At 48.2% G+C, this 24,607-nt stretch overlaps 2 protein-coding genes and 1 pseudogene across 6 annotated transcripts in view; all 3 read right to left on the bottom strand.

The window, feature by feature from the left end:
- LOC147349945 (ankyrin repeat domain-containing protein 26-like) overlaps positions 1-24,607 on the bottom strand; it is a 510,210-nt pseudogene that overhangs the window by 92,859 nt on the left and 392,744 nt on the right.
- LOC147349961 (endogenous retrovirus group K member 18 Env polyprotein-like) lies at positions 9,796-21,610 on the bottom strand. Its single transcript, XM_086365445.1, is given in 6 exon segments — positions 9,796-11,174; positions 14,902-15,024; positions 15,592-15,645; positions 15,868-16,019; positions 17,530-17,703; positions 21,602-21,610. Coding segments are annotated over 6 exon segments (1,581 nt in total). The 3' UTR covers positions 9,796-10,105.
- The window catches only part of LOC147349960 (liprin-alpha-1-like), a 41,347-nt gene continuing 26,535 nt past the window's right edge, over positions 9,796-24,607 (bottom strand). For all 5 annotated transcript variants that reach the window (XM_086365418.1, XM_086365419.1, XM_086365420.1 and 2 more), the window contains 2 exons: positions 23,601-23,824; positions 9,796-21,824 (listed from right to left, as the gene is read on the bottom strand). In XM_086365418.1, the coding sequence (XP_086221544.1) occupies positions 21,626-21,824; positions 23,601-23,824 (423 nt within the window). In that variant the 3' untranslated portion in view covers positions 9,796-21,625. The remainder of the gene's footprint in view (positions 21,825-23,600; positions 23,825-24,607) is intronic.

Genomic DNA, 24,607 nt, shown 5'->3' with positions numbered 1-24,607 from the left:
TGAAAAAAAAAAGCTGAGTGTGAGACAAAAGGGTATTTGTTTTTATACTTAACTTGGGAGGGAAAAGGAAAGAAAAAACAAGATGTCAGTTCAGCTGGGTCCCAATTCCAGCCCTGGGAAGCCCAAAGCCCACCCCTCTTGGTTTTCTTTTTAAGGATAGCATTTTTTCCCTCCCTTGGTCAAGTTCAATGTGTAGGATCTTAGTTCCCTTACCAAGGATCAAACCTTCACCCCCTGGAAGCGTGAAGTCTTAACCACTGGACTGCCAGGGAAGTCCCACCCGCCCCACCTTGGTTTTTGTAAATAGTCCTAAAGGGCTTTCTTGGTTTCTAGACTACTGAGATCTTGCTTCCATGTGTAAATTGAGTCCAATTTCCTAAAGAGATGGAAGGCAGGCTTTACATCCCAGTAATAGGGAACAAATTTGATTGGGAATGGCTGGGTTACCATCTAACACTGACATGTCATTTTCCCCTGCCCGGGCTCAGCTTCCATCCATCCGGCTGGCTTTTCTTTCGTGGTCTTATTTCTTTCCTTTCTGCCCTCTGCCCTCCCCCTGCCAACCTCTCCTTGCAGGAGCAGAAACAAGAAACTCTTCCTCTAATCTCCAGCCTGGCAGGTTTTCCCTCCCCTGGAGTCCAGGTGCCTGTAGCATTTGACCCTCAGTGGCTTTCCCCCAAGGAGACAGCTCCCTCCTTCCTCTTCCCAAAAAGGAATCATGGGGCCAGCTGTTAAGATTTCAAACAATCATTTTTTTCACGTCTTTACTCAACATGGGAAAATTTCTGAAGTTTAAGGTGGCACCTGGATGTCCTGTAGTGCTTGTATTTTTTCAAGGCTTTGTTCTGTCAGGAATTTTATTACAATAACTAATGATGGGACTTCCATAATGGTCCAGTGGTTAAGACTCTGAGCTTCCAATGCAGGGGGTCACAGGTTCAATCCCTGGTCAGGGAATTAAGATCCCACATGCCACATGCTGTGGCCAAAAAGCAAAGCAAACAAACAACCACCACAACAAAAAACTAATGGGAATGAACATACCTTGATATTTACATAATTTTAATAAATCATCTTCAAAATGATAAAGCATTGGTATCAAATAGAGATTCACTCAGACATGTCCAACTCTTTGGGACCCCACAGACTGTAGCCTGTGAGGCTCCTCTGTCCATAGGATTTTCACAGGCAAGAATATTGGAATGGGTTGTCATTTCCTCTCCCAGGGGAATCTTCCTGACTCAGGGATCAAACCTGTGTCTCCAGTATTGGCAGGTGGATTCTTTCCCACTGAGCCACATGGGAAGGCTAGCTTCTATCAATGATTCACACCAAAAGTTGGTTCAGTGAAGCAGCTATGATGAGGCAGTGCTAGAATTCAAAGGGGAATCAGGTACCCTTGAAACTCAAACCTCATAATAGTAGAAAACATCACCCACTGACAGCAATATACACAGATTTGAAACTGTTTCTTTGAGAACGTTTCTTTTTGGGGGGATAATTCTCTTATTTGAAGGCTCTAAGTAATGACAGGCAAACAGACAAGATGCCTCAGTGACCTGATAGCCATGCCCTGGAGAGAGAGCCGAGAGAGGGGTCCCCAACCTCCGGGATCTAATACCTGATGATCTGAGGTGGAGCTGATGTAGTAATAGAAATAAAGTACATAATAAATGTAATGCACTTGAATCATTCTGAAACCATCCCCCCTTCTCCAAGTCATGGGAAAAATTCTCTTTCATAAAACTTCTCCCTGGTGTCAAAAAGTTTGGGGATATTCAAAGGAATGTTCTTTGTCCTTCACACCCGTGCTGTTTGTCTTCTAACCGCCCCATCTCACAAAGCTTTAACCTCTTCTAGCATCACACGCCTCTTCCCACTTTGAGGGGCAGGATGCATGCCAGTGCTCAGGCCTCAGGTCCTCCCTGGGCGCTGGTGATCTGTCCTTCTCATCCTGGCTTTGTAAGGCGCTCCCCTAAGTTTTCCCTGCTCCCCTGTGAGAGGGTAACAGGCAGGAAGGCCAGGGGTCTCCAAATAGAGGAAATAGCCTGCAAGCGTCAGACATTTTTATCTCTCTTAAGCGGCAGGAGGAAACAAACTAGCAATATTTTTTCCTTCTCTATACAAATTTAAAGGGAGGTTTCTCTTAAAATACTGTGTTACTGTGTTGCCATAATGACAGCTGGTTTTGCCTTAGTTAGCTATTCTTGAGCCTAGAGATAACCAATGCCTTTTTCTTATGGAAATGTTTGTCTTAAGCTATGCTAATGTACTATGCCTTTACCCCAAACTCGGTCTCCAAGTCGGTTCCACCTCTTGGCCCAGAACCTACTTGACAAACCAGTATGGATATTGTTCCTCTAATCTATGTAAATGAAACTATTTGTATGGTGGTCTGCCCTGCTTCAAGATTCAAGTTAATCGTTTTATGGCCCAGGATAAACCATTTGGTGCCAAGATTATCCCAAAATGCATCTTATGGGTGAGGGGCCTGGTACCATTCTGAATTTTAAGACATTCCTTTCTTTCATTAACAGACTGCTAGTGACTATATAACATCCAGCTAAAGACTAGCAGGGGGGTGCTCTTTCTGCCCCCTTCTGATGCCTATGTCAGAAGCTTTCTCTATCTCCTTTATACTTTAATAAAACTTTATTACACAAAAGCTCTGAGCGATCAAGCCTCGTCTCTGGCCCCGGATTGAATTCTTCTCCTCTGGGGGCCAAGAATCCTGGTATATTCGCGTGATTCAACAACAACCTTTCACCTGTTTCTCTAGTTCCTCCTCAATCTTCCTAGATAAACCTGTCTAAATGATGCAAGAACTTTCTATCTAATGAATCTGTGATTTTCTCCACTTTAATCACACCTGGGCTGTGTCTACCACACTCTCTCCACAGCTGCACTTGTCATTTCTGTTTCGTTTTCAGCTTTCTATTTTACACTGGAGCACAGCTGATTAACAATGTTGTGATGGCTTCAGGTGGACAGCAAAGGGACTCAGACATACATATTCATGTGTCCATTCTCCCCCAAACCCCTCTCCCATCCAGGCTGCCACATAACATTAAGCAGAGTTCCCTGTGCTGTACAGTAGGTCCTTCATTATCCATTTTATTGTCAGATTTTATTTACTCCTTACTTTCTTTATGTCCCCTAAATGAATTTCCTCAAAACCCAGTTCCTCTCCTCTCAGGCCCCATAGCTATTATTTCATTTTCACAATCACCTTGCCTCATGTAGGGGTGTGGTGGGCGGGGGCGGGGAGGCAAACTGGCACTGTGGAGGGAGGGGGCCTTAGCCACCTCCAGCCTGCGGCCTGAACAGTCACAAGGCTCCCCCAGTGGCAGAGTGGTACAGACTCTGCCTGCCAAGGCAGGAGATGCAGTAGACTCGGGTTCAATCCCTGGGTCTGAAAGATCTCCTGGAGGAGGAAATGGCAACCCACTCCAGTATTCTTGCCTGGAGAATTCCATGGCCAGAGAAGCCTAGAGGGCTACAGTCCACAGGGTCGCAAAGAGTCAGACATGACTGAACAAATAACACACACAAGCAGATCCATATAATCGCACACTTCACCTACTCGTATTTAATGGTGTTCCATCCTTGTTTACTTTGCCCTGGTTTCCCTTTCAGCTTGAATGAGCACTTTTGAAGTCTTTAATTTGTGACAGTTTTAATTTAAGCAAGCCCTGCTAGAGGGTGACATGCCCGCCCGGAAGCTGGGGGGTCCCAGCGGTTGCTGGCCTGGGGTTGACAGTGTTCGGGGGCGTGGCAGCATCGGTAGGCTGGAGTCCCATCGCGGATTCTGCTGCTCAAGTACAGCGCGCGACCCCCAAGGAGAGGTGCGGCCCGTTGGCCCCACCAGCAGGTCAGAGCGAAAGGGAGGCGAAGCTCAAGGCTCTTAGGGCGCCCAGCCGCAGCCGCCTCTGTCTCCTGCCATATCAGCCTGAAGGCACCCAACCTCGTCTAATCTTCGAAGCTATGCAGGGTCAGGCATGGTTAGTACTTGGATGGGAGACCACCTGGGAATACCGGGTGCTGTAGGCTTTTTGCCTACCAGAAGAGGTCCTTTAGCCCCCGCCCCGCGTCCCAATTCTCGGACCCCTCGCAGCCCCAGCCCCTCCCGGGGCCGGGGGATTGAGTGGCCTGGGCCCCGACTCCCGCTGCAGACCTGGGTTGCCTCCGTGCGGCCCGCGAGCCCCTCCGCATTCGCATTCGGCTTCCAGGAAACCAGACCACAGGTCGTCCCGTCTCCGTCTTGGGCTCCCTTGGCGTCCTCAGGCAATCCCAGGAGCTGCACCGGCTCCAGCCCCAGCCCCAGCCCCCGCCCCCGCCCCACCCCCAGGCTCGGAGGCCATCCATCGCGCGTTCCCACGCGCGTGCACGCACAGATATATGTGCCCAAATGGGGCATCTATCTTGTTGACTTATATTTTGGGTGGATCTATGCCTGGGAGTGGGACTGCTGAACCGTAGGCTACGTTTAGTTTTAGTTACTTCAGGAACCTCCAATACTCTTTTCCATACTGGCTGTAGCAACTCCCATTCCTACTCACCTTGAAGGAGAGTTCCCTTTGCTCCACATCTTCTCCAGCATTTGTTATTGACAGACATTGCAATGAGGCCCAATCGGACTCATGTGAAGTGGTCCCTCCTTGTAGTTTGGAGTTAAGTCTCTCCAATCATTAGTGATGTGGAGCAAGATGACCTTTTGGAAATGCAGATGCAATTCTATCACCTCCCTGCTCCAACTGCTCTTGTATTTTCCCATCATATTGAATATAGGACCAATTCCCTTCATGCTTGCTCCTCACGTTCTTCTCTGATATCTTTACATTGGAATGCCCTCTGCACTCTTTGGCTTCCATCCCATAGGGCATTTTTCATTTCTTGAATGTCCTAAGTTTCCCTGGTCACATAGCCTTCCAAGATGCTATTTTCCCTGCCTGAACTTCTTCCTGCATCTCATCCCTGGTTTACGTAGGTTCAACCTATGGATCTCAACTCAATCGTTACTCTGAGAAGCCTTCCCTGACACCCAGGTTTTGGTGAGGGAAGAGGCCCCTCTATAAGTTCTCAAAGTATCTGCCTGAGATTTATCATTAGATTCGTCTCAGTGAAAGAAGGAACTCTGTGTCTTCTTCTCTCCGCATTCTATTTCCAGAAACTTATTACATGCCTCCTAGCTCATCGTAGGTGCTCAGTATTTACTTAGTGTGTGAAAGACAAAAGGCTTCTTGGAAGCCTCAAGGTGTCACTTGGCTCGGCACTTTTGATCTCTTTGTATATTTGGCGATTCAATTCTTTCCTTTCCTGGGTTGATGTGTACACTATATTCAAGGCACAATCTAAGGCATTAAGACATATCCATCAATATAGGTTCTTGCTTTCAAGGAATTCGTACAGCAGATTTCTACAATTTAGGGTTTTTACAATGCTCTAGAAGAATGTGAACATTCAGTATGATCCATTTTCATTTCAAAAAAGATCGTTTGACTTACATAGCCAAGGTGGAGACCTTCCAACATTTAGTCCAATACTTATACCTTTACCATTTCAGGCAAGTCTTGTGGTTCCTTCGGTTGGGGTGTGGCTCTTCCAGAAATGTGAAGATCTTCCATCATCCTCAGACTTTGGTGTGATTTGCAATCATCAAGAAAGTTTCCAGGTATAGGTTCCAGACCACCACCACAAACAGTCAGTAGCGAATGGGGTGGATTCCACGAATATGCATTGTTAACCAGCATCACCGTTGATATTGTTGCTGCACACTCAATGCAGTGGGCAGGGACTGGATTGTCCACTGGATCTCATGTGGAATGGAAAGAAGGGCTTCCCCCTGCCCACTGTTTACAGCCTTGTGACTAGAAACGGTCCCCGAAACAAGAATCAGACAAACCAGATAAGCCCAGATCGTAGTCCATGAGATGAAGGAACTAAGCAGCTGGTTGAGATCGCACCAAGGGGGAAGGTTGCTCTTTTTGTCTCCCCCTCTACTCCTTTCTTCCTGGAGGCCTTAGGGATTCATCATGGAGATTTGAAAGAAAGTTCACAAAAGTCATATGTGTTGAATAAAAATTTTGCATTTAACCATCTCTCAAAAATAAAGAGAGCTTAACCTGCACATGTTTCTTTCAAAAAAGTCAATTGCTTTTCAGTTCTGGGGTTTCTCCCTTGCCTTGTTCAAGTAGCCTTAATAGTAAAAATCAACAAAAACTAAATAAAGATTCAAAGATACCAACAAAGGACACCTTATGCTTCTTAAATCATTTTTCCACTTAGTAGAACATGAGCTCTTTTTGTTGTATTTTGCCTAGGAAATTAGCAGTATCCTGGTTCAGATGGCAAGGCATCCGCCAGCAGGAGACTCGGGTTTGATCGCTGGGTCTGGAAGATCCCCTGGAGAAGGAAACGGCAACCCACTCCAGTATTCTTGCCTGGGAAATGCCACGGACAGAGGAGGCTGATGGGCTGCAGTCCATGGGTCATAGAAAAGTTGGGCTCAACCCAGCAACTATGAACAGAAGTATTTCCAAGGATCACACTCAAATGTGTGTGTGTGTGTGTGTGTGGTGTGTGTGTCTGTATCTCCCTCTCACCATCTTGGAGTCTGTCTCAGAAACTTCATGTATTTCTGCCTCTGTCTTTCCAGAAACCCAGCCGCCCATCCGTTCCTCTGGCCCCAACCTCTCAACGGTGCTATGGCTCTGGCTGAGGAGCTTGAGCCGGCAGGCTGTCTCCCTTCGTGTGGGTGCGTGCGAGTGTCTGTGTGTCTGTCCGTGTGCCTGCCTGAGGCTCCTCTACTTTCTCAGGAAGGTCGAGTGCTTGGTGGGGGCAAGGGGGTGCCTCGGTAGGGTGAAGGGGCGGGACTGAAGCGCTTCGGTCCACTGCGCCTCGTGGCTCCCAGTGGGTTTGGGCACTGGGCAGGTGCTGGGCAAGATGGGTGCTCAGGGCCCAGGCTGGGCTGCGCCTGGGCCCGCAGGAGGCTCAGAGGCCTGTGGCCGCAGAGGTGCGGGCGGCTTCAGGCCCCGAAGCCAGACACCTCCGTGTTGGTGTGGCCCTGAGAAGTGAACGGGATGGAGGGCGGCCCCGCTCGGCAGACGAGGGAGCAGAGCCAGGCCTGTAAGAGGCCCCGGATGGGAGGGCACCCAAACCTCAGGGCCCCTCAGCCTACCCCACAGGCCCCGCATGCACGCCTGCTGGCCCAGTCCCTGGGGGATCCCAGCTGTTGCTGGCCTGGGGTTGCGGTGCTAGAGGGCATGGTGGCGTCGGCAGGCCAGATTCTGGTCCCAGGTCGTGCGGCTCAAGTACAGTGTGCGCCCCCAGAGGAGAGGTGTGGCTGCCTGGCCCTACTGGCAGTTCAGAGTGAAAGGGAGGCACAGCTAAAGGCAGGCGCAGGGAAAGGCTCTTAGGGCACCCCGCAGCAGCCGCCTCCGTCTCCGTCTCTGGCCATACTACCCTGAAAGCACCTGATCTCCTCTGATCTCAAGGTTTCACATTTGATGGTGGTCTTGTCATCTCGTACCTCTTCCCGCAAAACTGGCAGCTGAGGGAATGAAATAAGTGTAAAACTGAGTAACAATAGACTGTGTCGAATCTGTGAATCTGGAGCTCTGTGAATCCATAGGTCTAAGGAGAGACTGGCAGCTGCTCACCAGGAGTAGCTGTCCCCATGACGGCGTTTCTTTCATTGAACGTGCCGTTGTTGCTCTAGTGTGACCGCCTTCCCCCCGCGGATGGCAGGGACCACCACGTGGCAGCCCACTGGCTCGCTCTCTCTGGCTCATCCACCTTCTAGAAGTTTCCCCAGACCCTCAGTAAGAGTGGGCGTCACTGTGGGTGTGAACATGTGTGTCCTCGTGCCCTGTATGGCGTTGCACGACTAACCGCACTCTGTGTTTGCACGCTTCCTCCCACATTCGTGGGACAGGGCAGCGTGGCGGAAACACAGAGGCTGGATTCCGCTACAGTCAGGACTTGCTCCTGCTGAGCTTCAAGGTGAGTACAGGCCAGCCTGGTCCCTCGGGGGCATGGAACCCATGCCCCGGGGAGTGGAGTGTCAGTGGGTCTCCGGAGGTTGGCCTGGGAGAGCCCTCAGCAGCAGAGAACGTAACCCTGGTGCCCCTCTGCCGCCGGAGTGGTGAGAGTAAAGCAGAGGCTCCCTCGCATCAGTGTGCACGGGTTTCCCTCCCACAGCGGCGGTGACCCTGCCCACGCCCTGCGTGCACGTTCTCTGAGGGAGCAGGGCCCAGAGAGTCAGGGTTCACCAGGCTGCCATGCCCTGGGCCTCTCCGTGTGGAGGCCAGCATTTCACACAGAAGTGCACCAGCATCTGGGGCCACCCCTGCTGAAGGGCCACCCTCCCTTGCAGGTGCTGCTCTGGGTGGTCCTCTGGTGGGTCTGGCCCTGGGGCCCAGCCCTGCTCGAGCCGCTCTGAGGGCAGGAGGCTGTCTGCTCTGTCCTGTTCACGTCTCAGCTAGAAAGCTGGATTGGGCTTTTGAGGTTTTTTTTTTTTTTTTTTTTACCAGCAGCTTTTAGCTATATGTCAGAATAAAGTCAGCCACAGAGTTCTCTCCTTGATCTGCTTGGTCCTCCATGTTTCTCTGAATTCTCAAAGCAGCTGAAGCCCTGAATGGGGTGGAGGGGTGTCTGGAGGGGCAGGGGCTTGGGCACCACCTGCCGTCCCAGGACTGATTCATCCGTGTGTTTGTTTCCAGTTTACCTGCATTAATTCTCCAGATGATTATACAAAAGACTACATCTTTAAGTCAACACAATCTTTACTGTGTTAATACCTGTTACATGGACCCGAAGATATTTTATTACAGGGTTTTTAATTAGTGAAAAATTCATGAATACCATAGAGAAAATATTTTAGGATTTAATGTTTCTTATATTTATGTAAACTTATGACTTCATTTATATAATTCCTTACATTTTCTTGTATATTCAGGCTATGAATATCCTTTCAGATCAATTCATGTTCTGATACCTGATTTCAGTCTTTCAAATGAATGTACTATAGTGCTTGTCTGTATACAGCCTATGAACAAATATAGGGCTTTTGTAAATGATGTATTTATTGTAATTATCATTGTTTAATTGTTAAATGTTAAACAATGAGAGATGGGGTTTTCCTGCGATTGTAAAATCATGACACGGTGTGCATGATGTAACCAAGGTCTCCAACAATCACTCTGAGGTAAGCAAACTTATTTCAACCAGTTGTTGTTGGATTTTAACGACTGGCCTAAATTGTACTTTTTCTAGCAAGAAATGCTTTTTGTCTGCAGCGTGAAGTGATTTAAACATACTGGTTGTCAAATGTGAGCTTCTAATGAAATTTGGGCTGAAAGGATGACTAGAAGATGATGAAAATCTCTCCTGTAACCTATTCTCTGTGGACCCGGATCCCTCCTCTCCGGAGAGACTCTTCGGGAACCAATTGCTATGCCCTGCACCCGCTGCGAAGCCATGGAGCTGGCCAGTGAAGGTGCCACTTCCGAGACAGACAGGGTAGTGCAGCTCTGACAAAGGCCTTATTTTTATGTAAATCCTCTTTTTACCTGTTTGTAAACATGTTTAAAGAATGGACCTATGTGTACATTTTTAGATTGTGATGACATAGCCATTCTGGATTGTATAAGTGAAAATATAACTAACTTTTTCAGCGGCACATTAAAAAAGCCAGCAAGAGATGTATTCAGGTCATGGTGCAATATTTATTATTGTTGGGGATTTTCTCCCCGGGACTTGGAAGCGAAGAACCTGAAAGGACACTTGGACAGTCTCTTGCAAGGACTGACAAGTTTATTTCTGCAGTCAAGCTTTTTTATAGAAGCAGAAACAAAGAGCTTAAAGTATGCGGCCAGCAGAGCGCATACGGAGTTAACACATAATCAGTAGAAACATTTCAAGGACAGCGTGCTCTAAATGACTCATGGGCTTCTCCCACAACCCGCTGTCACAAGTAACATCCCTATTTATTATTAACTCTTGGCGCCGAGTATAACCAAAGGCAGGAGATGTCTTTCTGTCCATAGTGCAAAGCCGAGTACTTCTGGCCCTTCGCCATTTTCCCAAGGACTTTCTCCTTTTATGGCTATTTTGAACTACGCTTCCCAACATATCCTCTTTTTGTTTTTAAATTAAGCACGGCAGCAGCTAGTTGGACTCCATTGTAGGAGGCATGGAGTCTTGAGTAGATACTTCTATATCCCATAATCAAGGACAAAAAGAGCAGGGTGATTAATACATATATAAAAATATTGCTTCCTGAAAGCCAAGCTCTAGGGTCTAGAGACGATAGGGTTTTGGTTAAAGTATCATAGAATTGAGTGCTATACAATTCTCTAGGTACTCTAACTTGAAAATTAGCAAGTTGTTGTTTCAACAAATTGATGTCTAAACTTTAGTTACTTGTGGGATCCTGCAAATGCGTCTTAACCTTATTCCAAGGATATTCAGTGCTATTATAGGGCATGTTAGTCAGACAAAAAGAAGTAAAATTCCAGTGACAGCGTATACGTGTTTGGAAAGTCAGTTGCTGCATTTGATCTCCTAAGTAGATAACCACAGTTTGTAACTCATTAATTCGTGTTTGTAATTGCTGATCTATTTGAGCTTGCCGAGTCCACAGATCATGAGAGTCTTTGTGCCAAGCAGTGATAAAATCATGATTTTGTATAGAATTATGTAAAGCCATACCAGACAAAGTTCCTACAGTCACAATGGAGATAAGGCTTAAGATGCCTGCAATAATCCACCCAATGATGTGCTTAGATCGCCTAAGCCTAGTTTTCAACAATACAGAAAGAAATATAGAATCAGTCCAAGGCTCAATTAAGTTTATGGGAAGCCATAACTCAGATCTTTGTTTAACTAGCGCAATGCTAGCATTGTGATATGAAATGGTGTGATTAAGGCAGGTATACAATGCACATGCAGTACAATTGACAATCTTGGCTGATAAGTCAATATCAAAATGCCCTACAATAAACAAGTATGGAAGGTGAAAACATGATTGAATATAGCCAGTACTATTATATAGGAAGGTATAATTAGAAGGACGAAACACACCCATAGTCCCATAAATACTAGTGAAGTGCTCTAAGGCTGCTGGAATTTTCCAAATGTGCCATTGCTCTGGCCCCACAATGGGGACGACAATCCTGGGTCATGGGGGTGATAAGCCCCCATTATACCAATTCAGCAATATGTCCTTATCAGTCGAGAAACTTGTCTTAGATTTATGAAAGCCTCCAATGCTTGATCTATTAAACCAGGAGCAATTATGATGTTCCTCCTGCTCTTCAGAACAGTTTACATTGCCAGAAACAGCTTATCTGGAGTCATAGGAGTTCCAGTACTCTTCAGTGTCTGCTCAGCCTGACGAGTCATGTTTTCACTTGAGCCCATGTCGGGTAAGGATTCAGACAATGGCGTTTCCTCATTGGCTCCTCCATGGTCATTGATGAGACCCTTTGCATCAACTTCATCACTTCCCGAGGGAGTCCGGTCTTGGGGTCCTTCTCGGTAGCAGACATGGTGAAGGGGAACCCAGATTTCCTCTCCATCTGCAATGACAAGACCATAACCCTTGCCTAGGAGTCGTAAGATTCCTGGCAGCCACTGATTAAATTGCTTATACTATATTGGTGTATCTCCTCTTCCATATTCCCCCTTTCTGTTTTAACAAATGAGTTTTAGGGTGCAGTGGGCTCTTTCAATAATGGCTTGCCCCTGAGGATTATAGGGTATTCCTGTAATGTGTGTTATGTTCCATTCTGATAAAAATGAATGAAATGAATGTGAGGTCAATGCAGGTCCATTGTCTGTTTTCAAGACAGAAGGAATCCCCATAATGGGGAAGGTGAGTAAGAGTGTGGAAAAGGCGTGTTTATTGGATTCTGAAGAGACAGGTACTGTCCAGATAAAGTTGGAAAATATATCTATTGAGACAAAAAGTAAAGAAAATTTTCTTTAAGGAGCAGTGGGTGAAGTCAGATTGCTAAAGGGAATTAGGTTGTTGCCCCTGGAGATTAACTCCTGAAATCGTAGTTCGTAAGTGCAGAGGGGCGCAGACATCACAGGTTTTAATAATATGTCGTGTTTCAGTGAGAGGAATATGGTATTTAGAGTGCAATCTGTTAGCATTGGTATGAAGATTAGCATGTTCATCATTGGCAGATGTAAAAATGGGAGCTGTGAGCCTGTCAACAGCATCATTTCTTGTGACCAGAGGGCCAGGTAAACCTGAATGAGCACATATATGTGCAATAAAGAAAGGTTCTGTACGTGAGTGAATTAAAGCTTGAGTCTGTGAAAAGAGAGTATATAATTCTTCATCTAGGTTGTATAAAAAGGCGGTAACAAACTCAGGAAAAAGGGAAGCAAGGTATTTGGAATCAGTATATATGTTGAAGGATAATGGTTGAAGTGACAAAAGAGCATATAAAGCATATAATTCAACTCTTCAACTCATCAGGCCCTAGTCCAGCATCAGACCCTCCTCCAGCATCAGGCTCTCGTCCAGCACCAGACCTTCCCCTAGCATCAGACCCTCCCCCAGCATCAGACCCTAGTCCAGCATCAGGCTCTAGTCCAGCACTAGACCCTAGTCCAGCATCAGGTCCTCCCCCACCCTCAGACCCTCCCCCACCCTCCAACCCTTCCCCAGTATCAGGACCCCTCCTGAAGTATGAGGTGTGGCAGCTCCACTTGTCTGATGCTCCTGAGCACATTCAGGCAGCCCAGAGCAGCAGGACAATAGCTCTTGCAGGAGGTACATCTTTAGGAATCACCTGCAGAGCAGCAGCAGCTGGGCTCTGTTTCAGGCAAACGAGAGGCAAAGAAGAGGCACTTGTGCAGGATGCAGTGGAGCCTGTGGGCACGTTCCCCAGCTCTGCTTCCTCGCCGTGGGGACTTTGCTCTCCTGCTTTCTCATGGGCCCCAGGGCGGTGTCCTTCCAGATTCACGGTCTCCTTAACATCTCAAGGCCAAGTCCTGAGTCACATCCCAGTCCCAAGTGGCAGAGGGCTGGGAACACCCAAGCTCAAGGCCTGAAAAGATCCCAGGGGGACAGCCGGGCCCCAGCGGGTGGCAAGGCAGGGGATGAGGGTGGCTGCCCACAGAGGACCCCACAGCAGCACTGGAAGGAGAGAAGTGATACCTTAGCTCACACCGGGATGCTGCCCGGACTGGCACTCAGAGAGGTTATGGCCAGCAGCTCTGGGGATGCAGGAAGCCCAGTGAGTGACACCACACCACCCAGGCCGTGTGGTGGGCACTGCTGACCGTGGCCTCGGTTTTTATTCTGGTTCCAACTGTCCCTCCAAGGGCTGATGGGTTCCTCTTCTGAATGGCACAGATATTTTCTTTATGTGGGTGAAAGCATCCCTGCTTGTTTCTGTTGGCCCTGTTGTTGCTCATCATGTGTTTTCCTCTTTACAACCTGTGCTTGCTGCTCTTCCAGTTTAACTTAGGAGCAGCCCTTATTTTCTGCATTTCTAGTTGTCAGCATTCACTGAGGCTTTCCAGGTGGTGCTAGGGGTAAAGATCCTGCCTGCCCATGCAACAGATAACAAGAGATGTGTGTTCGATCCGTGGGTCGAGAAGATGCCCTGGAGGAGGGCATGGCAACCCACTCCAGTCTTCTTGCCTGGAGAATCCCATGGACAAAGGAGCTAGTGGGCTACAGTCCCTGGGGTGGCAGAGTCAGACACGACTGAAGCAGGTTAGCACACACTCAGGTTTTAGTTCAACCACTCAGGTGTGTCCGAATCTTTGCCACTCCGTGGACTGCAGCACTCCAGGCTTTCCTGTCCTTCACTATCTCCTGGAATTTGCTCCAACTCATGTCCATTGAATCATCATGCCATAGAACCATCTCATTCCGGTGGCCTCCACCAGAAAGGTGGCTGGGGTTTAGCAAACTGCCTGGTCCCGCTGCATGGGTGTGAACCTGCCCTCACCACTCCCTGACCATGTGACCGTCACAGTGTCCTCCTCTGTAAATCAGGAGGGGGCAGCACCAGCTTGGGAGGGGCATACAAAGCATCTGGTATATAATCAAGGCACCATCCATCTCAGCATTGTATATATTAATAATAGGGATCGCATTTAATAACCTGCTCCTTTTTCTCTCTTGTCACTTAACTGTGCTCCAGATCACATCTGCTTTACTTACCCCTGTAAATCCCACACCCAGCACAAACAAAGACTCAACAAATTTGTGGCTGAAGAGGCAGGAACATACCCTGTCTTCAAGGAGATGAAGCCAAGCAAGAGAAGGCCCTAATGATAACCCTGTGTGATGAGGGGACACCAGGAGGACCTGTGTGGCTCTGAGCTGGAGTGGGGGCATGGGCAGAACCCCTGATGAGCTCATGGGGATGGGGAAGGTGGCAGGAAGGAGGGCAGGCTGTTCCTTGTGGGATGTTCACAGATTGTACTCCACTCCTCACTGATGAGCACTTAGTCAGTTTCCAAACACGTGTCACTGTTAGGAGGAAACAATCATTGCCCAGCTCCTACTCAATCAATTTCGTACAATATGTTTCTAGCATTGGAGTACAATCATCTGCTTTATTCATTCCATGCTCCATCCATCCACCCATCCAGCCAGCCATCTGTTCATCCATCCATTCACTCACTAATCCATCCATCCATCCATTCATTAACTCATCCGATCATATCAGACCCATTGAGAAGACAGATGCCTCTTCCACTCCTGCTCCCAGGAGGACTCCCAGTGAGAGTGACTGGAGCCTCATGGGGACAACGGGGGAGACACAGAGGGACATGCCGGCAGGCCCTCCTCCCTCTGAAAGGTGAAGCATCCACCTGGTCCTAATGCCTCCTTGCTGGGGTTTTCAGGCTGGCCCTTTTCCTTCTTGCAAAACAAGCGGCTGATGGAGGACTTGATTAATGCCCTTTTTCTTTGGGGCTTTGTGCAGCGAGTCCTGCCTGCTGGTGCTGCTGCTGGGGTTGTTCCCAGGGTTGTCCTGAGAGCCTGTCGAGCTTTAGGGAGAGAAAAGGACCTTTAACTGGCACCCTCGTGCAAACACACACCACTCCACAAGAGCTACTGATAGAAACGGGCAGCCAGCAACACCCGCGCCTCAACCTTGCAGCAGACAGTGGAGTCTCCTTCACCAAACACACTCCACACGAGCAATGCAGGCTCCGAGACACAGACAACCACCCCCAGGAAGTTGAGATTCTCTGTCTGGAGCTCTCCCTTGAGGAGGGCTTGACTCCAGGCAAGCTGGTGCAGAGGGCACTCTGACCCTCCAGCAGGGTCGCTGCTCAGCAGGTGAAAACGCTCCGGGAGAAGGCAAGCTCCCCTGCTCTGGGCAGTTCCCCCCGCTTCTTGCAGGGTGACTGTCCCCAGCCGTGGCAAGAGAGCAACAGTCACCGTGCAGGTCTGCTGGCCAAGTGACCACATGCGTCCTCCATCGCGTGATGCCTGGCTCAGGACGGGAGCTCAGGTGGTGGTTTCAATGAGGACAGTGTCAGTCAAAGGAAGGGACAGAGTCTCCTGACAGGAGATCCCTGAGGAAAAGGGAGGGACCCTCAAGAGCGAACCTGAGAGGCACGGGGTCGTCACTGTCAGGAACGTGCCCCAGGCCGGGCAGACCTCTACCAATATCAGGAAGAAAGCTAACACAGGAGTCAATCTGTAGAAAAGGACGTTTTCTAAAATCACTGAGGTCACTGAGCTCTTCTTCCCCAGCACCTGAAGTTCACCACTAAACACAGGCACTGAACCCAATGGTATTCCTTTAAAATCATCCTTGCAACTCTTCGAAGAAAAGAGGCGCAGGGCTCCTGAAACTGACGACGCGCACACAGCCCGCTTACTTGTGGGCATCCCTGATGTCCTCGTGGGTGGCTGTGCAGAGTGCCCCCGTGTGCAGGCGGTCCAGCCAAAGGGACCGCGGCGAGGTGGGGGTCGAGGTTTCACATTTGATGGCGGTCTTGTCATCTCCTACCTCTTCCCGTAAAGCTGGCAGCTAAGGGAGTGAGGTAAGTGTCAAATTGGCTAACAATAGATTGTTTTGAAAATGGCAATCACACAGGCGTTACATTATAACCAGAAACTTATTTGAAAATCTATTAGCTATGCTTTCCCCCAAGTACAAAAAAACCCCTTGTTGTAGCTTAATGCCATCTTAAAGGACTGTCTTGTTCAAGAGAAGCAGGGCTTTGGGGCAGCGAAAGCATCCGACTGAGTGCAGAGACCCTGGACGGGAGCCTCCCTGCAGCCGGGCTCCACCCTCCCTGGAATCCAGAGACCCGATGGCCCTGCCAGGCAGGACAGCAGAGCGATGCTGGCTCCGTGGACCCTGCATGGCATGAACTGCCCTGATGAAAGGACTGTGCTCATCGCCAGATGCTGCTCAGAAGCACCACAACTAGAGTACAAAACCTCTCAGCAAAGCCGACCAGACCTTGCTGTTTGAAGGAGAAAAAGATACAGCTTGTGCCACCACCCAAGATCATTTGTAGTGATGATGCAGGTTACTGGAACCCATGACAACAAGAGAAACACAGAAAAGGTACCTAACCCCTCCACGCGAACACCACGTGCCTGGATTGTATTTCTCGTTAACATACAGACTCGGGGCTACCCACTGAAGTATTTACACACAGTTCAAGTGTCATTCGCTCACAGTGGTTTCCATAAAGCACCCCCTGGTCTTCACTAAGAGATGATCTTGTATCATCCTGGGGGGGGGGGAGGTTCAAAAGTGAGGAGATATATGCGTACATATGGTTGATTCATGTTGAGGTTTGACAGAAAAGAAAATTCTGTAAAGCAATTATCTTTCAACTAATAAATAAACTAATTTAAAAAAAAAGAGATGATCTCTCCTGGACTCCCAGGTTTTCCACTGGTCCTGGATGTAGGACAGGAAAGACAGTGGTGGCAACAGTGTGGGGAACAGATTAACCCCTCAGGGTCCAGTCAGGTCTCACTGATACATCTGGGTGTGTGGTTAAGCCAGGGGAGGTTTAGGAGACATGCATGGCATGTATTTTCATAAACAATGAGTGTGTTGTTTTAACCAACTAAACTGTGCCTTTTTAGTGGGATTCTGTAAAGAATACTGATCCCGTGCAGTCCCACGGGAGCTTGGTGACAGCAAAGTGACTTAGTGCAAAATACAGCTGAACTCGTTTAACAGCAGCTGGATAAACTGGGCCCCCTCCCCTGAGCTCTAACAAGAACCCTCAGACAACAGAAGGCTACAAAAGCTAGAAATTATCCACATGGAACTGAACAGGGATCGATCTCAAATTCAAGTTAAAATAAGCATTTATAAAAATCAGAAAACAGCAACAAACAGAGCAGGCAAGTGATACACCTGGGTTGACTATGGACTCAGTGGAGACAAACACCTGCCTCAAAGTCAGGGACTGCAGCCAGCCCCTTCCCCCGGGCCTCCTCCTGAGGAAGGCCTCTGGGTCTGCAGGATGGCCGCCCTCCCCCAGGATGGGAGCCGCCCCACTGGTGCCCACATGGCCAAGCTGGGTAGCGCCGTGTCCACTTAACAGGAGGGTAAAGCAGGCCACAGGGCAGGCGAGCAGCACACCCAGGTCATCAACCCCAGGGGGATGGCGCTGCTCTGCTGTGCCCAGCAGAAGGGCTCCCAGGCACTGAGCTGCCTGAACTGGAGGGCGGCCACCGCAGTCCTGTGGGAAGGCCCAGGGGTGCTCGGTCAATGGGCTGGGAGCAGGAGAGGGACAAGGAAGGCCAGCCCTTGGGGCACTGGACTCCAACAACAGGGGCTCATCCACGTGACCCGAGGGGAGAGGCAGCGAGCTCCCTCCTGATTCTCCCTCCATCAGGGATGCTGTGATGGACACGAGAGCCTCTGGAGGAAAGCGGGCTGGATGGCACCATGGTTAAGTGTCCAGGCTCTGATCAGAACAGTCCGCACGGCGCTGCTGGGTGTGAGAGACTGGGCAGGGTGCCCGGCCTCACTAAGCCTCAGTGTCTATGTCTGCTGAATGGGGATAGCAGCAGCCTGGACCTCACCTGGAGATGAGATGACAGATTCAGAAAGCACGTGCCCGGTGAACAGAGTCTCCCGCACACTGCTACCCACCATCATTAAATTGGCTTCCTGCAAATCTAACATCTATGGCTCTGATTCAGTCATTTCTTATAAGAAAACACTAAATGGACATTCCATGGCGGTCCAGAGGTTAAGACTTGGCACTTTCACTGCCGGGACACTGGTCTGATCCCTGGTTGGGGAACTAAGATCCCATAAGCTGTGCAGCATGGCCAGAAACATAAGTAAAGAAAATTTTAAAAATAATAAATAATACTATGTCTATTATAAACAAGCATGAGATGATCAGAAGGCAGACAAGTGGGAGAAAGGCAAACTGTTACAATTGTCCCAACGAATGACCAATTTCCAACAGAACCATCAGCACATTTTAAGTGGTGGGTGAGTTTTATTACTTCCATTAAAACGTCAATTATTCACCAGGACATAACCATACAGTGTTCATTCACGTTAAACAATAAGGACTCTTTAATACTTCACAGAGAAACAAGTCTGCTACATTACTAAATAGTTTACCTTTCGACGCTGCTTCCTTAAATCACTAGGCTGATGAATGCATGCAAAGAAATGAAGAGAAATCAGATTCATTGCGACTTTGAAACTAAAATTTCAAGAATCCATAGAGGCAAATACAGTAAAGCAAAAATGATGGCAAACATGTAAGTGACATGAAGATTTAGAGAACATGTGAGTGGAAGCAGAACATTTTTTTTGACCACAGAAGTTAAGTAAGCTATTCAAGATTTACTATAGAAACACTATAAATTATTGCTCAGGAAGATACCATTCTATTACAACATCATGATTTATTAAAGCACAGCATTCTGTACAACAAAGGGCCTTAACAGTTGTCTATTCTCAGCCAAATTTCTCTATAAGTTAGTTTCTCTTATTAAAAAACATGTTATACTTTAAATTAGTAATTTAACTGATGAGGAAGTTACCATAATACTTAGTTTAACATTGAACAAATCTAACCACCTATTGGACATTAGTGTAAAATCCTGACATAGAATTTGATTTAAAACTTCTCAAAATAAATTCATTAAAGCAAGTTCCCTGTGAAAATATGTAAGAATGAAAGCTAGCATAATAGCAGGTGCAGTCTTTACATTTTATTAACCATAGAAGATACTTTTTTAACGAGTCTAATAGAGACATTAACTGTGCAAAAGCTGATGAGATTTACAGTCTTAAATACAAGCACCAACACAGAAAGGATATTGTGTCAGTTCAGTTCAGTTCAGTCCCTCAGTCGTGTCCGATTCTTTGTGACCCCATGAATTGCAGCATGCCAGGCCCCCCTGTCCATCACCAACTCTCAGGATTCAACCAAACTCATGTCCATCAAGTCGGTGATGCCATCCAGCCATCTCATCCTCTGTCGTCCCCTTCTCCTCCTACCCCCAATCCCTCCCAGCATCAGAGTCTTTTCCAAAGAGTCAGCTCTTCACTTGAGGTGGCCAAAGTGCTGGAGTTTCAGCTGTAGCATCAGTCCTTCCATCAACACCCAGGACTGATCTCCTTTAGAATGGACTGGTTGCATCTCCTTGTAGTCCAAGGGACTCAGTCTCAAGAGTCTTCTCCAACACCACAACTCAAAAGCATCAATTCTTCGGTGCTCTGCTTTCTTCACAGTCCAACTTTCATATCCATACATGACAACTGGAAAAACCATAGCCTTGACTAGATGGACCTTTGTTGGAAAAGTAATGTCTCTGCTTTTTAATACACTATCTGGGTTGGTCATTAACTTTCCTTCCAAAGAGTAAGCGTCTTTTTAATTTCATGGCTGCAGTCACCATCTGCCATGATTTTGGAGCCGAAAAAATAAAGTCTGACACTGTTTCCCCATCTATTTCCCATGAAGTTATGGGACCAGATGCCATGATCTTAGTTTTCTGAATGGTGAGCCTTAAGCCAACTGTTTCACTCTCCTTTTTCACTTTCATCAAGAGGCTTTCTAGTTTGTCTTCACTTTCTGCCATAAGGGTGATGTCATCTGAATATCTAAAAGTCCATTAATTCTACACTTAAGAGGATCATTTCTTTATGTAAGCACAATCTCATTTATGAATTACACATAATATGTAGTTTAAGATCCATCTACATTATGCTTATAGCTTCGTGCTGCTGCTGCTAAGTCACTTCAGTCCTGTCCGACTCTGTGTGACCCCATGGACTGCAGCCTACCAGGCTCCTCTGTCCATGGGATTTTCCAGGCAAGAGTACTGGAGTGGATTGCCATTGCCTTCTCCTGTAACTGTATAATGATAAACCAATTCAAATGACTGCTATGGGGGAAAAACACCATTTAATGAGACATGGAGACAAAGCACAAACCCGACTAAGGGGACTCATGCTGTGGACCACAGCACTGCTATGACCAGAGGAAGTGGGTGGACGGGGGATGGAAGATGGATGGGTAAACTACAGCCTCGGGGGCTGGGGGGGGGGGGGTTCTGGATTGATGACGACTAAGCAGACAACAGGATGAGACAGGAAATCAAAACCAATGATGAAAGCAGACACTGTCAGAGAACTCCAACAGCAAGAAAACATACAGAACTGTTCTTTTCCAAATATTCAGAAAGAAATCAAGCATGAAACCACGGAGAAATCATCAAAGAATTTTAAATATCAACTAATTAGCTAATGATGCAAATTATAAAAACAGTGTCAAAAGACCACAAAATGGACTAGTTAGCACTTCACAGGCTGCTAAAATGATTCACGGTTAATTTAATTATAAGCTGACTAACAACACAGCTAACATGAAATGGGTGGTAACAGAAAAAAGAGATAATACAAGTCCAGTTACAAAGCAGAGTGTTGTACACATGATTTCATGGGGTAAATAGCAATGCACTCACAACACCTAAACTAAACATGCAAGAAAGCTGGAACATGTGCTTTACCGCTGCACACTCTGTCACCAAAAGCCCTAGGTTGTCATCCCAGTTTTAGACTTGGAAAAGTGAGGCAGCCCGACGTCTTCCCTGGGGCCCTGGGGCCCTGGGCTTTTAACCTGGTTTCACATGCAGAGCTGGCCTGAGTGCGTGGCCAGGTCCATCAGCAAGCAGACCAGTGTAGATTCTTGGTTTTGTTCCCACTGCATGCCATGCACCCTGAAGCCAGGCATCCCCAATGGAAAATGTGCTGCATGGCTTTCCCACGCCATGAGAGCTGCCTATGGTTACTTTCACGAAGCTGTCTGCTCCCTGAGAACAGAAACCTCCCTGTAGCTGCTGTGCCCAGCACAGGCCAGGCCCAACTTTACAGAGGCAGGCTCTGGCTGAGTTCATGATGACATGCTAAGTTGGTGGTCCAAATATCAAGACTAATTTGTCGCTGTGTCATTGTGGAATGATTAAAGACTAAGCAGTTTAAAATCTTTTAGACCTCTGAGCGTAGCAAATGTACCTGATTTTCTTCTGGGTATAAAGAGAAAAAACAAACAAAAAACCAGCGTGCTGGGGGAGGGATGCAGCAGATAGGAGGCAGACACATACCAGAGTCATGATGCCCAGCCGGTCTCACTCCTGCGCCAGGCTGTGCCGCCTCCTTCTGGGCTTGGGCAGGGGCAGGCAGGAGCCAGCATGTGAGGACGCGGGAAGCAGGTTGAGGGAGCTCACTGATTTAAAACGACGGAGGCTGCCTAAGCTCCCCCTGCCCTCCCTTCTCTCAGTCTCCTCGGCCTGCTGCTCCGTGTTCTCCTTCTCTTCTTCGATCAACCTAAAATAGAATAAACCCTGTCACCTGCCTTTGTCAGCAGAGGAACCTGTCTGGACAATAAATTTGGGCTGGCATTCTGTGTCATGATAAGCAAATTCCAGAAACAGTTGCTCAATTAACATCTCAGCCAAAAGATTCTACGTTTCCTCTTTTGAATATTCTCAAACTTAGAATAACTTAGTGTTGAGTCTTACAAACTGTCCTTGATCATTCACACTTGATTTCACTTATTTACTCTAACATTCTGAAGGGGCCCTGGTGGCGACTCTCTTTCTGTGAGGAGATACCTCAAGTTGACAACCCTTACCTCCCCTGCTCTCAGGGCAGAGATGCATGTCAGTGCCTCAAGTCTTTTCCACTGGGAATCGGGAACTCTGTATAATCAAAACAGCAATTCATGAACAAGCTGCAGTTTCTAAACACAAGTCTCCAGACCAGATGAAGTGCTGAGTTGATCTTTTTTTTTTTTTTAAGGTTGTATATATACAAACGCATCACTTGATGAAGTTCTCCACCAGCTTTGTGTGAGTTTCTGGATTCATGTCAATGTGCTGCATTAACCTAGAATTCACAGTTTCTGCTCTTCTCCCCTAATGTGTGGTGGATGACTTTATATAGCAGTTTAAATACACGATTATGCAAATAAAATGATTTTCAAATTAAAATACAAGATTCTTACAGGAAGTAAACTCTCCAGCTTCACTTCTACTCATACATCTTGAAAGGTTTTCACTGTTGATAACAAGTTGATGGACAGAATTTACCATTTACATCAAGTCAACTTGTCGCATAAGGAAAAATCACTTTTACCTGACAACTTGCTGTAAAATAAAAATATTAATATATAACCGTTCCATATTTCCTGCAGGGACGTGGAAAGACCATCTTTCTGAGCTCGTCTGTGCTCAAACACGGCCCACAAAGCTGTCTGTCTTGGCGTCAAATAGGCAGGCGACACCACCTGCATTTGCTGGCTGTCCCGTTCACCCCCTGCCTTTCCCCCGGAGCCCCGCACTTGGCTGACAGGAACGGGCACCTCGGCCTGGGCTGACATGATGAGAACAGCCTGAGCAGCAGCTCTGCCTGGTACTGTGCAGGGTCACCGGCCTGCGGCCACTCTGAACGTGGACTCGGGACCCAGGCATATCTGTGCGTGTGTGGCACCAGGCAGGCCTCGGGGCCAACAGCCACCTGGCTGCACCCAGACCAAAGGCCCCCTGCTCACCATGAGGAAGGCCTTTGGATTCTATCCCGTTTTGAAAATTGTTATAACTGCCAAGACGGTGTCTAAAGAAAACATCTTAAATATACTGATGAGATGAGAAAAACTCAAACACATGTCCTTGGATCACTGTCTTACAACAAGCCAATCTTCATACTGCATTAAGTTAAAAAGGAAAATGCAGATCTGAGTGGGAAGTTGCCAACCCCAAAACCCCAGCTTTCCCCAGGTGGCCTTTCACCAGAACGTGGGAGGCTCCGAGGGACACAGGAGGGTGCACGGGCTGCAGGGGACACCGCCTCGGCACCTCACCCTCCTTGGGGCTCAGAGCTGAGGGGGAACACCCCACAACACCACCCCACAGAGTGCTGACACCACACCGTGGGCAGAACGCCCTGGCTGACAGAGCTCTATAGTCAAGGGCACTCTCAAAACTGAAAATTCTTGAAGCAGACCTGAGGTCAGGTTTCTTACTATGGAACACTCAGACGTCCCTAGAAGACAGCTCCTCAGAGAAACCGAGTTTCTGGGGAGCCGAGTTTGCGATCACCCACCGGATCTCTTCATTGATGGTGTCCAGTTGCTCCTGCAGCATCACAGTCAGAGTCTCGGCATCGGCCTGCCCGCTGGGCGACAGCTGAGTGACCGAGCTGAAGAGGGTGACCCTGTCGCCCTCACCGTCAGACATGCCCTCGTCACTCTCGAATGCCTGGGCCACTTCAGCCAGCACGCTGGCTTGCTGCGCGCACTCCCAGTCCTGCTCCTTCAGGATCTGCATCTGGGCATGAGAGGACCACGTCTCGTCAGTGACATTTAGAGCAGCTCAAGTCTATCAGGAACTGAACCCAATTTTATATGGAAGCCCTGACTGTGGATAAATGGGCCATGCTCATGAGACACGGCCATCTATTAAGCGAGCAGGACTGAAGAAACGGGCAGGGGGACAATCCAGTTCCTAGATGGCCTGGTGACACCCAGGACGGCAGGCAATCCTATGAGGTTATTCACAAGGGTGGGCTGATGGAGTCAGAGACAGAAACTGAAAATTACAAAAATATGTCCATGCCTCCATCAGCCAGGCTGGAGGAAAATAAGAAAAAAGAACCCTTCACCTCGGCAGCCGCTGGGTCCCTATCAGCGGTCATCTCTGGTACCAGTTCACCAGAGAGTGCCATCCTCTCAGGCTTCCAGCCCTCCATTTCCCAGGCTGGTCTGAACACCCACAGACAGGAGCGAGCAGAGGCAGCCAGGAGACAGGAGGGCCAGGCCCCCTGTAGCTCTCCTCTTGGGACACAGGCCCTTGGGCTATTCTGGGGGACGTGCCCGCGGGGCCCCGTGCCGCCCTCCGGCTCTCACACCTCACACCCTTCTCTCTGCAAATGTCCCCTCTGCCACACTGTCACCCAGGTTCTGCCTTCTTTCCCAGACATGACCTCAAAGGAACTGAGGGGCAGCCTCGAAGTGCTGGCTTGCTGGCTCCCTGTCCCCTGTGGCCAGTGCCCTCGCCTCCTGCCTTCGTCACGACCCCACCCCAGGGCTGGGCTACCCGCTTCGCTGGCTC

Source organism: Bos grunniens, chromosome 21 (assembly GCF_055505025.1).
Source record: "Bos grunniens cultivar Pamir isolate PY7600 chromosome 21, Bosgru_T2T1.0, whole genome shotgun sequence".
NCBI classification, from domain to species: domain Eukaryota; kingdom Metazoa; phylum Chordata; class Mammalia; order Artiodactyla; family Bovidae; genus Bos; species Bos grunniens.
The sequence above is the reverse complement of the archived record's forward strand: the minus strand, read 5'-3'. Positions and strand labels throughout refer to the sequence as shown.